The sequence below is a fragment of the Paralichthys olivaceus genome, chromosome 20 (genome assembly GCF_024713975.1).
Source record: "Paralichthys olivaceus isolate ysfri-2021 chromosome 20, ASM2471397v2, whole genome shotgun sequence".
Classification (NCBI taxonomy): domain Eukaryota; kingdom Metazoa; phylum Chordata; class Actinopteri; order Pleuronectiformes; family Paralichthyidae; genus Paralichthys; species Paralichthys olivaceus.
Genome location: NC_091112.1, coordinates 13,155,920 through 13,170,885, shown reverse-complemented (window position 1 = coordinate 13,170,885; position 14,966 = coordinate 13,155,920). Strand labels below are relative to the sequence as shown.

The 14,966-nt window shown below is 41.1% G+C and overlaps 1 protein-coding gene across 20 annotated transcripts in view; it reads right to left on the bottom strand.

Annotated features, from left to right (window-relative positions):
• Positions 1-14,966, bottom strand: part of adgrb2 (adhesion G protein-coupled receptor B2) — a 208,001-nt gene that overhangs the window by 132,665 nt on the left and 60,370 nt on the right. For all 20 annotated transcript variants that reach the window (XR_011239554.1, XM_069516268.1, XM_069516278.1 and 17 more), the window contains one exon: positions 9,881-10,784. Coding sequence is in view for 19 of the 20 variants with exons in the window: in XM_069516268.1 (XP_069372369.1) it covers positions 9,881-10,769 (889 nt within the window). In the remaining variant the exon portion in view is untranslated. The remainder of the gene's footprint in view (positions 1-9,880; positions 10,785-14,966) is intronic.

Sequence of the window (14,966 nt, the reverse complement as noted above, 5' to 3'; positions counted from 1 at the left end):
TAATCTGTAGTGAAAAGGAAAATATTGGAATCTGTGTAAACTAACAAATAGAATATAAAAGTTAATAACACTGGTCCTCTCTAATCGTCACATTTAAGAAATATAATGGTACTCAATAGAACGCATACCTCTGCCAAGACCCAACATTCCCCCTGGATTCGTGCAAGCGGCACCAAATTGCACACACTGCAAACCATTGCATGGATATCAGTCCCCTAAATCTACCTGATCTTTTTTCCATCAAGATCCATGAATTATTCCCTGCATGGGAAATCTATGAAAATGTCAAAAAATGTCTTGTTATATAAGAGAAAAGGAAAAGAAATCATAGATCTGCACCACAATGGGTGATGCCCCGCCCACCCACAACATTTCAGGGAAATTGGTTGAGCATTTCTTTGGTGTGATCTTGCCTATAAAAAAAATAAAACAACCAAAATCCTGGAACTGCCCCCTTAATCAAATCCACTCCAAAATGAAATAGGCTCTTCCTTCCACCAAGTTTAAAAAAATATATAAAATATCAGTAGTTTTTGCATAATCCTGCTGGAATTAAGAGTTCAATCTACTACTACTTTAACCATTTATAGTTTTTTAAAGAAAATATTTCAAATAGTCGAACTGTAGCAAATGAGACATTTATGAGCCGCCCATAACGAAAAACTAAAATAACATCAGAGACCACTCTGATAGACGAAGAAGAGCAGCCATGTGTGCACTGACAGAATTATAAATTCAGTTATAACGTTTTGACGGACTTGTGAATCACAGAAGAACTTTTACATTCTTATAAAGTCTTTCTATAAAGACTTTACAGGAAAGGAGAAAAAAATAGAAAAGAAGTGTAGTATCTGACTTACAAGTGAACATTGCTCCAACTGTAGTTGTTCACACTTGTTTCTCAAAAACAACACGTAGGTATATACAGCATGTTGAACGAACTGTGTGCAGGTGGTTGCTGTGGGAGGTAAAATACAAAAGTAAGTGCTGATGTACTGTATGTGGCAGAGTCGAGCATGTAGGAGTCAAGCGAGCATGCTAAGCTGCAAATGTATTCTCCATTGGCAAGAGAAAAAAAAACAACAAAACATAATTTAGCCAGCGAGATGTTGCCAGTGCACAATGCAGCTGGACGAGGAGGTCTTTTTATTGGAGGGCGCATAATACATTTTCCCTTTATTTTGATTTATGACACTTTTAATGACATCAACAGGAAGTTGGGCCGTGCAAAACTGCCTCTGAAATACGGCCAAGGCAGTACAGAGTGCTGTATACCGATCCATACTGATCCGCAGAGATCTGTTGAGAAAACTGGACAGATTATAAATGACAAGGTGTGTGTGCCGGTGTGTGTGCATGTGTGTGTGTGTGTGTAGGGGCTTTTTGCTGGAGTATAAAGGGGCTCAGTGCAGAGCCCGTTCAGAGAGAGAGAGCCATAGCTCATGAGCGCAGAATACTAATCCCGTTGCCACAGTCACCCCGAGCAGACAGTCCAACACTGAGCCGACAGCACTACACAGAGAGGACACATGCAGTTTTGCTTCATTAACTTTAGTGAAAAAAAACCCCGCAACTACTCTTTTGCACAGTGTGCAATTATTCTTTGTCATCAGCGTTGGCATGTGCACATTTTTCACTGTGCATGCATGTGTTTGGGCAGAGTTAAGGGTTATTAAAACACCTGTATGTACTGCACGCCTGCACAGTGTGAAAGTAAACACCTCTCTGCTCTCATGCTGCTAAAGACACGCACAAAAAACACACACAAACACACTTCTCTCTGCTCTAATTACCAGATAGTATTCCATGAGGAGGGGATGAGCTGTGTGTGTGTGTGTGTGTGTGTGTGTGTGTGTGTGTGTGTGTGAAAGTGACGGACCACTTGCTCCTGCTCAATGAAAGGGTGTTCTCGTCCCATGAGTCCCAAATCCCACTGCTTTCCCCCTCTCTCTTCTTGGATTTCTCACTCTTTCTGTACTCCCCCCTTTCTCCCCCATCTATCCCTCTCTCCCTCTACCTCTCCCTGATTTCACACATAAAACACAACCCACACCCTCCATCTGGGCTAATGAGATTTCCCAGTGATGCTGTGTGTGTGTTCAGGGAGCACACCATAGGGGAGCTGTGAACGTCAAGAGACTGAGGCAGGTGTCCAGTTACGTCCACGAGGGACAACGTGACATCTGGTTATTGGAACATGGATTTACATCAAGACAGCACCAGGGACAGGAAATGTCGTAAGCTGTTTTGAGACATCAACCCCGGAGGATGTCCGCACATTGGGGTCTGGACTTTCTTCGGAGTTTGCCTCTCAGATACGAGGCAGGAAATTCGTCGCTCAGACGCATTCACAACAACACAGACGAATCAGGCGAGGGCTGATGCAGCATGAAAGACACAGCATGCAACAAAGATTCAGCTGTAGCAATAATGTGCTTTTGTTTACAGCTCATTGTTACGTACATCTAAACTCCCGTTCTCTTAGACAAGCTGATATCTTTCTCAGCATCTTCCTCATGTATGACACTTCTTTTTCATCCTGACATATTTTTTTACAGCTTTGCGCCCTGCATGTTACAAATGGCATCGGCGCACGCACCCGATTGCATTGAATCCGCCAGGCTTGGGCTCATTCAGACACTATCCAGAGTTTTTACTGGGGTGCTGGCAGGAGAAACTGCAGAGAACAATGGCAGCAACTGATTAGAGATTTGCATTCTCACATACAGCCCCTCTGGATTAATTTCAGGAGAATTGAAATTATGGAGATTCAGACGGCAGTATTTATAAATATTTCCTTTAGGTGAATAATTTGTATGTGCAATATGGCACATAGGCAGGGACAATATTGCATACAAATATAATGTTATAATATAGTGTATTTGTTTAGCAGACTAAAACAAGTGTTCACCGACCCACTGTTGTGCTATTAGAAAAATGAAAACAACTCAAGCTGCATGATGAAAGACTGCACTTACTCTGAGTCATTAAAAAAAAACAGAAAATCAAAGATTGAAAAAACAATGAATTAAAATACTAGAGTGTCTCTGTCCTTGCACTGCGGTGGTGGACACAGCAGCCGTGAGCTGAATGTGTTGTGACTGCACAAAGCCAGACTCCACATGCTACTAACTTGCTTGGCATACAAAGAAGAATAAAGGAGAATATGATCAAGCCTGTAATTTGCTAAAAAGGTCACATTAGGAGTGTATTATCATGCTCATAGACTATAATTCAAAATAATTAAACTTGGTGCTGGTTAAACTGTTAAACAGAACTGTATTTTTTTATTGTTCTAATAGGCCTATCATAATATAATGGACATTTGTAATATCTAATGATTATTTGTATTTTGGTTACATCCTCTCACTGTGTCAGGCGATAAATCTGTTCAGTCAAAGTGGTTCAAAAGTGAAACATCGCTGTATTTTAAGAAAAAAATATTAGAAATATTTCTGATAAGCTGATGTAAAGTAGGTTTGATACATATGTCTATAATACCAGTGGATCACATGACTCTGTGTAATGTAAAAGTGATGAACCTGCACAGACACAGTAACCTGACCTGCATCAGGCCCTGTGCAGCTTTACAGCCTCTTTTACTCCAGTGTTTTGTTGCAATGACCTCCACTTTTACTATATTGGTTCATTCTCACCCCCTTGACTGCCTCATTTGAATCAGGCTCCTATAAGTCCTGTCAGCAGAAGTCACCCTCTAATGATGTGGCGATGATGTGTCAGCATTGCACTCACAGCTTGTTTCTGCTGACCCCAAGTGGCAAAAGAAATCAGTTATTGCAGGTTTTAAGAGTGAAAACAACCAACTCACACTCTGACAAACTGTAAAGGGAAGCTTCCAGGTCCGACCACAAGATATAATGTAAGGGTGTCTACTAATTTAATTAGAGGGACAGCCACTGTGGCTGCTGCCGAATGATGGATGAGCCAACACATACAGGACGGTGTAATTTTCCTGTGAGTGACTGATGAATGATTGAGGACAATGGGGTTGAGTCTCCATTCGATGTGAAGGATGAGATATCCACAGTGCATGTCTTCACAGCCAATAACAGCTGATAGAATTAAGAAGCATATACTTACAGCTTAATAAATCTGACATCTATAAATGCAATTTTCAAATTAGCTGAGACTCTACAGGTGGGTGGAGCAGAATTGACAAGGTGGAGCGGTCACCAGCTTCATATCTTGGGCGCGATCTCAGCTCTAACCCCTTATGCCCCGTGCTTCTCAATCACCAGGGGAAAGAGGGAAGGTGCTTACCTCCCTCCATCATCCATCATGGTGACACATTCACTGCGATGCTAGCACTGATAGTAGTGATAGTATTCCACCTCCCCCCCAAAACCCCCAACTCTCCATATATATTTCCTTGAACCAGCTTTATTCAAAAATGTCTAATTCTGTGAATGTCTGTCTGCATCTGGAATGTTCTCTCGAACCGCTCAATTCTCAGCTTCACACTTGGTATGAGTATTGTCATTGGCAAAGGTTTTGTGTGATTTGGACAAGCAGTACTTTCAAAATAGAATTAATAGGTGACCAGTGCTGGGCAGCAGTTGGTCTGGATAGCAGACTAACTTATTTAGAAAAGTTATAAACTTGGGTCTGATGATTGTGTTGCTTGATTGACAGACCTCTGAAATAGCCAACATAAAATGTATGAAAAAAACTGCAGTTAAGTAAATCACCCTAACTCTTAGTACGCCACACACGTAAATGGTCATAAAGCAAATTTAGTTTCATTTTATCAAAAAAATTGACTATCAAATCTTCACTGCACATAAACCAGGTAGGACACAAAGTTTTCTAACTTCACTCTGCACCATAGACTGTTTATTAAAAAAGCTTTGCTCACAACATCCAGCACACAAACAATAAAAAGTGACATTATATTGAAGATCTGTTTGAGGAGGACTCACTAATGACAAGGAATAACTATATTTATATATATACACCAAGGGAATATTGTTACCTTTACTGGATAAGCAGTATCGATAATGGATGAATGAATGGAAAATATTATTGGTAGTATGCTGTGTTTACCCACTGGTATGTAATGATGTACATATATGAATAGACAGTACAGCTGTCCCTTAATAAAGCACCATCTCAACCCTGTTACTGATTCTATCATTCTGAACCATAACTTGTTTCCATGTGTGCACATCAGATATTCATATAGAGGCTCCTTCGTCTGACTGTTGTTTACTTAAGTACGAGCACGTAGCATATAATGTGCTACTCAAGTACATTACAACAGTTTGATAAGAGTAGCTACAAAGAGCACACATACCCTGACATTTATACACACTGACAAATAAAGAGCATATTGCAAATCTGCCGCTGATTGCACTTATTGTCTCCTAACGGAAGGCATTCACCAGAATTTGTGTGTGTGTGTGTGTGTGTCTTATCTCATACTGCAGTCTATTAGTGTGAGGAAAAATGCGTAAAACAATGCATGGCTGTCTTGCAGTTTAGAACGTGAACCACATTTCGGTCACATTTCTTCACACAGATGGGATCGGCACAGTTCACTTGCATCTGTCGCTTTCAGGACAGTGATAAAAGAAAGAACGAGAGAATGGGGGATTTTTCAGCTCCAGGAAAGATAAGAAAATTGAGAGGAGCCTCACGACAATTTCTGAAGAGGCTTATAATCGCTGTCAGACAGACTCTTGTCATCAGGAGCATGTGAAGGCTCTCGGTTTAATAAACTGGGTAAATAAGCATCAGCACAATGTATCACGGTTATGAATATGAGCTGTGTGTGTTTCTACAGTTAGGTAATTTTCCAGTCAGTCAAAATTGTTTAGTGGGGAATCAACCACCAGTTGAATCGGTCGTGACTTGTTATTCTGGGCTGAGAAGCACAGCAAGCTTTTCATGGAGGATGGGAGGGAAAAGTATTGGAATGAAAATGAATAAAATGACAGAGTTATACACACGCACGTATGTTTATTGTTGCTGCATCACATTCAACGTCACTTATGGCTGCTGGGAGAACCAGGGGATCCCTTTTTTTTTTTCCTCTTCCTTTTCCCGATAGACCTGGCATTTAGTCACAGGAGCTCAAAAGCTGAACGTTCCTGCGCCTGCCTGCGCAGCTTTTTTTAAGATTTGCATGACGAGCAGGGAAGATGAAAACGCTCCAGTGTATGAATGTTGATCTATGTTGATTTATGCATTGCAGGTCATGTGCGAGGATTAAAAGGATTCCTCTAGTAGCTGAAAAGCCTAAAATCAAACGTGCTGTATGAGTGTTTCCTCTCAACAACAGCATCTTTATATCAAGTCTCCCGTAAGCGACGTCAGTCTGTGCTGAATGAAACCAGTGATATATACCTGCGCTAAGCAAATAAACGGAAACAGCAAACTTGTTTTAGATTGCATAATTCAGCTTGCATTGCACCTAATACCCAATTTATATGGAAATAAGACAATATATTTTTAAACTGTGTTTTACATAGATATATGGTTCAAATTTGTTCAGTGTCATAAAGTCATACATTTACAGATTTGATGGACAAAGACCCAGGACCTCTTTGGGTCATATCGAGTGCTAATATTATGTCGGAGTACAGAGTCCACAGTGAATTTCTTCACTAAGATTTTTTTTTTTTCAATCATTTCACTCTCCTCTTTCTGGGAGAATGAAGGACAAACACAGACTATATCCCCTCTATTATCAACAGATTCCACTGGCACAGAGAACCCTAAAGGTCACCTCAATGCCATGCTAAGTATAATTTGGTCATTTTTACCAATTCAATACAATACAGTATATTTTTCAAAGCTCGCTCCTCAGTCTCAGGAAGACAAGAGCCACTGAGGGTTTGGCCAAACCAGAAATGATATATAAATATCTACACTATAATAGACCATCAGGGCTACATTCGCAACAGGGGGCTAAAAAAAAATTAATACATTTTTCTGTTAATGTGATTGTGTTTTTCTATCTTCTTTGTTTTCACTCACTCTAATTTCGAGGCAAATTACCTTTCCTGATACAATCTAAGTTAATTATTTGCCAATTTCTATTTGTATGGATTGATTTTGTATAATTAGTATCTTCAGAAAAAAATAGAAGTACTGTGTGTTATGATCTAAACACTGGAATTAAAGAAACTGGGATGATAATGATGTGATAATGCTCATTAGACTGAACAAGATGTTCTATCAGTGTAACAATAACTATCTGTTGGACTTTTTCTTCTAATGAGCTTGTCCAATAGTTGAAAAAATTATACAAGGACACAATTCATTGAGAACATATGAATTAAGTTTTGAAAACTCAATGTGAGAACAACAAGATAAGATGAAATTGCTTCTTGTTGAAGGATGCTGGTGACGTCTTTTGTACGGCTGGTCAGATTTCTGTAACAAGTGCTTTTTTAAAATTAAAATCTCAATAGCCACATTCAGAAAAATTCAAGAAAAAATAGCTGCATTCACACAGCATGTTCATCCAAAGCAGTTCAAAATGTATTCACTGACACAGGGTCGTGTCTGAGGACATTGGACTTCTGTCCACAACCCTAAACCTATAACTTTAACCTCACCCAACCAACCTAACCTTTAAACATGTCCTCACCTGGACAACACACACGCATGCCCACAGCCACGTACACACGAATGGAAATGAGCTACCATACAAACCCTGTGATTGGTGGATGACCCTGTCTAAAGTCATAAGCTTAATTTCAAAATGTTGCACAAATTAAACCACATTTCCACCAATTGCAGAAAAAACTATTTCAATCCATGACTGTATTGTGAATATTAGGAATTGGTTCTTCTTGATGAACTGCGGGAGGGGCTAATCTTCCAGTCGGGGGCATTAAACTATTGCAGAAGTGAAAGAAGAGGGGGCAACCAGATGAACCAGTGAAGCCTCAAACACTTGAAAACATGGATACAACATGATGGAAGCATGACAGTAATGTTTGTCCGGTCATTTGAAGAGTGTTCAGTCTAATTGCTTCTCTCATTGTTTTTCTCTGCTGCAGTTCTCATCTCATCTGTGCAGCAGAAGCTTCAGTGGACATTTAAGTCACATTGCAAGAATCATTGGAGCTTTGCTGTTGATTTGTGTCTGTGTGTTTGAGCAGAGACAGTGAAGCAAACATGGAAGTGGCAAGACTCAGTGTCGGGTTTACATTCATCTGGATATTTTTAAGTAATTAGGACGTAGGGGAATTGTTTGGAAGAAAACAGTTTTCCACGCACAAAGGCTTGCCCACATCACCGCCTCTCTGTGGTTCACATCTTAGTGACTTCTCATAGCCTGACCCACCGCTGATACATAAGGCATTCGAGGTGAGACAAAGAAAAACCAACAGACCTTCCAGGCAATTAGCATCTCTGAATTTAACCTCACATCAACATGTGAGGTCAGTTTTCAGAGCTGCACCATCTGCAGCAAAAACCAACCAGATCCCCCTATGTGACGTCTCTTCCTCTGTCCCTCTCTGTCTGTGTATATTAGATGATAAATCCCCCTCACCCCCACTGATTGAATCCAGAGTACGATAACCTCCCCGTCAGCAAGGTAAGAGCTCTCTCCCCAGAGCTCTCACGATGTGTGTTAGTGAGTTGTTGAAGGCAGTCCAAGTCTTGCAGTAAGAATAACTGGGCTCTAATTAGTAGTGTTCACTCTGGAAACATGCCTATAAGCCACCTAAAGGAAGCTCATTATGTAATCTGTGAACTAGAAGACAAACTGCAGTGTCTCTCTGCATCTCTATGGTCACTCCGTCATTCGACTGCAGCGATTAATAAAGCAGATTGAGCCGATTCGGTTTGGATAAAGGGATAGTTCACCCAGTAATGAATATATCAGTGGACATTTAGGCTAAAAACATGGTGTACATGACACAGTTTCGAATCAAATTTGAATGTCAGGGCTTCCAGACACTCGTATGACAACACACGAGCAGTATGGAGGCATGTATTTTTGTCTGAAAACAGTTCACTAATTTCATTAATTGTATTAGATTTGGCTACAACAATATTTGCCCCTGAAATTCCAAAAGTGTTTTGTGGACTCAAACACATCACCCACCCTTCCATTGGCACAGTGGTGAGTGGATAATGAGTGAATTTTCATTTCTTGGTTAAACTGTCCCTTTAACTGGTTCACTTACAGGCACATATAGATATATGCGGATGCATACATGCATACATATCCCCATGTTTTATATTTGCTTATGGCTTGTACACTTCCTGTGCTTTTCATTCGTTGACTAATGGATGACCATGTGCATGTTTCTGCGCATGGGAGTCAAATCTGATCTTGTCCGAACAGAGGGTGGTTTCACACACACACACACACACACACACACACACACACACACACACACACACACACACACACACACACACACACACACAATAATGTGCAGCATGTAAACTGGAGTCTTAGGTGAGAGCCACACCTCTTGGCCACATGGGGACGCCTCTAAAATATAGATCACAAGGGAGGTTTAAAAGGCCCCCTTTGAACTGCTTCATTTTTTTAATTAAAGGCCAATGCACCAAAGACATAATTCAAATAACAAATTCTCTGTCAAGCAGAGACATACCACATCACTGAGGTGGTATTAAAGGCCAAACCAACAGGACATAATCGCAGTGTTGATTTGCATATATCATGAGCTGCGTAAACAGAGACACAACAGTTGATATTTGGGGTTTGAAGAATATATAAGCTACCATGTGCAATTTGTGATATGACATCTTGTCTTAAAGGGCATAAATAATCATCTCTGTGCAGACGTGTGTTCATGTGTAATGCACTGAAAATGGCAACAGCAGCACTGAACCGCCATCTCATTATTTCACAGAAACAGAGTCCTACCTTGTCGGACATCTCTGGGTGCTATAGCGATCGCATCATTGGAATGCAGCTCAGTGACACAGCAGTCATCTGGAACCAGCGAACCATTGCTGAAGCTGTGGGGCGTCTCCGGGATCAGCGGAACAGGTGGTGCCATGATGTTGTGGTTTGGACAGATACATCCTGTCTGGGTCATCCCGCAACCATCCGCGTCAGAAGCCTCCTGATCTCCATTGTGTCCTGTGCGTAAACACTCCTCAAACCATCGGCAGAGCACGCCACAGGTAAACTGACTGGAGTTCTCGTTATTAATGAGCAACACCTCCACCAGTCTCAGCTCCAGCAATTCCTTGGTTACCTGAGGCTCATCAGCAGCTGGGTGTCTCGTGAGACATAATTGGACAAAGTTTTTATCAAACTGTAAGAAGGAGTAAGGTCCATCTGAGTTAGATTGGCTGCCACAGAGGTTAATGACCTCCTGATCCCTGGCAGCGTCCGACTGTAAATGTAGGGGACAGCTTTGATTGGCTAGATGGTGATCGAGGGAGAGGAGCATGGGGGAGTGTGTCCGACAGATGACAGGGTGACGGGTGAAGCGGAGGTAGAGGGAGTACTTGGTGGGATCTGGGTTTTCCAGGGACCAGGAACAGCCCGGTGCCCTGGAGGGAAACAGCTCCCGTAGGGAGAAAGACCCATAGAGCACCCCAGCTACAAGGCTGGAGCATGTTGTGGAGACGGGTGAGGGGGCCCCCTCTGCCCCGGTGCTGGGGATGCCATCGGCAGCCCCATAGGCAGCGTCAGCCAGGGCAGAGAGAGGAGCTAGAGCGAGGGCAGACACGGCAGCCAGAGCCCCAGCCACGGCCAGGAGAGAGGACAGCACAGACAGACACACCCCACCAGCAGTGTTCATCCTATGACATTGGTCCTGCAGGGGGAGAGAGAAAAGAGGATAGAGGGGGAGACATTAGACACATCAGGGAATATCTTCAAATTCAACTTGACAGACTCAACATGACTCAGGAAAAAAAGAACTTAAACAGCCGACTCATACAATACAATACCTGTACAAGTCTAGAACACAAAGAAATATTGCTGGACAGTTGCTTGGCCTCAGGGTTCAACATAACCAACTTTATGGCAGTTCCTCTTCATTCTTACACACTCACGCACTGTCAAAAACAATAACACAAACACCACGCTGGGCTGGATTAAAAGATTTGATGACTTGGCTGTTGAAACATGCATTGTGGGGCCTACTCTGTGCTTCCCTGTTGATATGTGCATGAAGACACACACACACACACACACACACACACACACACACACACACACACACACACACACACACACACACACACACAAAGCTTCGCCTGCTGAGCAGCTCCCCCAAGGCTCTGGCAAACTATTACCATCACCAACACAGTGAGAGCCTGCCAGCAGCCTGATTTTGACTCATACCACACACACACTGCTGACAAATACCATCTATAGCATATTCGGTGTTGTAGTACTTCATACTTGTGTACTTCAATTCCCATTATATTCTTGTATAGCCCATGTATAGCTCCATCACCTGAGACTTTCAAACTGCTCTGCACAAATGTGGTTTTGAGGAAGGTCTGTCAGAGAAGGGAAATGTTTGCACCACATTACCACCGACCTTATTTCTTAAAACATCACTAACCCAAATCAAACAAGAAAAACAACTGAAAAATAAAACAGCCTTATAACATCAATCTTTTTATGCACTTAACAAAGACCTTTATAATATCACAGGTTTGAAAACTGAAATGAAAAGTTACAAAGCCCCCAAGAACAACACAATCATGACACAACAGCTTCTTAAGATTTTTGTCCAGTGTTTTAACTTGCAAATGACAATTTCTGGACAGCTTTTGGACAGTGCCAAAAAACTCTGTCCGATATAAATATTTGAAAGAAAAGCCCCTTGCATTCCTTTTAATATCATTTAATAGAGATTTTTTTTACAGCACATGTTCCATACATTGCCTTGTGTACAACTTCAGTACTTTTTAGCTGTACAAAATTCCCTTTAAGTTTTTTAGAGCACATTTTAAAAATAAGAGATTGAGCATGAGCATGTCACAAACCTAATGTCCAGGGAGCGAAGACCAAATGTGAAGCATGTAGCCCACGGGACAAAAATGTTGTATACATCTCATTTTAATTTAAAAGAGGGTTGGAAACAAATTAAAGCAACTTTGCCATTTACATGCGACCGCCATGCAAACAAGAATGTGTGACCCTGGTCTATCTTTTCTAATTGTGTTGAAATAGTGTGAATGTTGCCTATAAGCAGCATGAAATGTAAGATGCTAAAACAGCTCTTCAGTGCATGCAGTTTGTGTTAGACTAAAAATTAGAAGGGAATGAAACAGAAAACCCACCTATCCTGAGAGTATTACTAATCCTGAATCTATGTAGCTACCTCTCCAACTTCTCCCTTTTCATGCCTTTTTGCTGTCTCCAAGGTTACTGCACATGTGACACAACTGCAATAAACCTCTATACAAAACACGTGTCTGCGGGTACGGCACTTTCCTCAGGCCCAGGTTAATGGAACACAGCGGTAGCCTGTACTTCACAGGACTTATGTCTTTCAGTCTGTTAAGGCTCTCCAGCGTTGGACACAGGGCCCGAAGAAGGGGCCAGGAATTGTGCATACTTCTCCCTGCAGGACTTTTAGCAGGGAGTCGTTAATGAGAGCTATGGGGACGGAGGGGGAGACGTTGGAGGGCACAGGAGATTATAATTCTAACAATTATTATTCGGAATAATGAAAATATGTGCACATTTTTGCATAATTCCCCAGGAAAATCTCCTTTTAGGTTTAAGGCATTCTGCTGATGCTAACACAGAGTGGTGTACAATGCATAAAGTGGTTAAATGGTTTACTGTCACGCTGAAGGTCACCTACACACTGCCTTTTTTTTTTTTTTTTGGACACAAAGTGGGTTTTGAAAATATTAAATCTGTTACCCTGAGGTCATAGGAAGGTCTGTAACCACCAGTTCACCCTGCTGAGCAGAATAAGTGGTGGATCTGGAAAGAGTGTTGAAATATTTCATGTCTTAAATAATACAATATAATAAATAATAAAATAAAATGAAAAAATGTTGGTTGGAATAAAAATGGAATCGTTTTTCAAAGCAGGAAATGTGTGATTCACAAGGAGCAGTTTAAAATGAGACTTTCCTTATTTGTCTTTTTTAGCGCTGTCTGCGAGAAAAAGGACACATGCACTCACACACAAAAAACATACAATATGTAATGCACCACTTTACATCAGACTATATCACAGACCTCACTATGTAAAGACATCGAAGCTCCATTCACTCATCAGCCAGTTTCTACTTTAGGAGGAGCTGTGATACAAGTAACCATAGCAACACCACATCTCCTGACCTGGAAATGCATTTTTTTTAGCTTCTGACAGTTTAGCTTTATCTCACACTTTTTGTCCCTGTTTAGACTGGGTTTTTTTCCAATTCAAGATTCACACCCTACTCTCAATTTTTCACACGGGGGGGCATGACATAAAAGCCTTTTAAACAACTCCGGCTGTGGCTACGGGGACACTTTGACAAATGCATGGCACAGTTGGGCCGAGGGTAGGCTAATGTAGCATGTTGTGAAATATGCCCAAGGACATCATGCTGTCTGGCATATGATGAGGTTATAGACCCTGCCACCTGAACACGCTCATGTCCTCAAAACCAAATATGGCATGAGATAACATCTGCACCGCGCTGCAGCCGGTGACGCATCCCGCAACAACAATGCATCAACTGAACTGTTAAAACCATAAATTCAGTGGGAATGTCATGCAAATTTTCTTTATGGCAAATAACATTTAGTTTTTTTACTCAGTGGAACTACACTTTGTTGTACAGAAAAACATTATCTAGTCACAGAATAATCAAATGTAAGGTTAGATAGCATTATACGCCAAGCCATGCATGGGCAAAATCTTTACGCATATTTTACGCATGAAAAGGAATATTCAGCGTCAAGGAAATTGTTTTTGGGACAATGAACAATGAATATTCATAGACCCACAGTGTGTGCAAGAGTGGGCCCTAAAGTGCTGTCTTCATGAGGCCATTCTGTCTCACTTCAATCTAAAACAGCATTTTACTGTGGGCATACATTAATATTCATTAGCTGTGATGTCTTCCTTCCCCCTTCCACCTTGACATTAATGTTATCATCAAGGATGGCAAAATATGTTTATCCTTCATTCTCTGTCTCTCTTTCCGCTCCCTCCTCATTCTTTAGTGCAGTGAAGTGACAATATGACTCATCTGATCGTTGTCCACAATGTGAAACTCCGCCGTGCAAAATCTGAGTGTTGCGGAGACGCCACACTTTTAGAAAAACACCAAAGTGTCACTGTCCACAAACAAGAGATCATTTCACCAAACATTCACGATACGGGTCGTGTTTCAGTGTCTCCTCAGAAATGTTGCCATTAATGAGTTTACTGCACAATTTTGCAAAACTTTGTTGGACGACAACAACACAGGAACCTCAAGACATGTTTCAAAAAATCATCTTCACTCAGAGCTACATTATTCATCATTCAAATAGACTATGAAAAAAATAATGTTTATATCTATTTCTTTTACACAGTGTGAGCCTGTGCTTTTCTCTGGATAGTACAAGAAAATGGGAACCATCACCAATTACTGTATATTATTCTCCATGTCCCTGTCTGTGGAAGCCCCACAATCTCAGTGCAGAGGCTTAACCAGCTTCAGTTCTATCTGCACAGTGAAATGAGTAACATGCTGTGAAAACACCAATAGACAGACTCAAAGTGACTGAATTATAATATACCCACAGACTATTGCTGCTTTCAAACATACTCTGAAAACCTTAAATGTTCTAGACATTAACTATAATGTCCGAAAGAGCCGATGAGTCATTGTCCTGAGAATTTACAGATTCTTAGGATTAATCCAAACTAATTTCCTTTGTGCTGGTACTTAAGGACTTCTTGCCACTGCAGTCGATAAGGGCCAGGGAATCTCTGTCAGTCTGTTAAACTAAGAGTGTAAAAACTTAGAAATGGAAAATAATTATA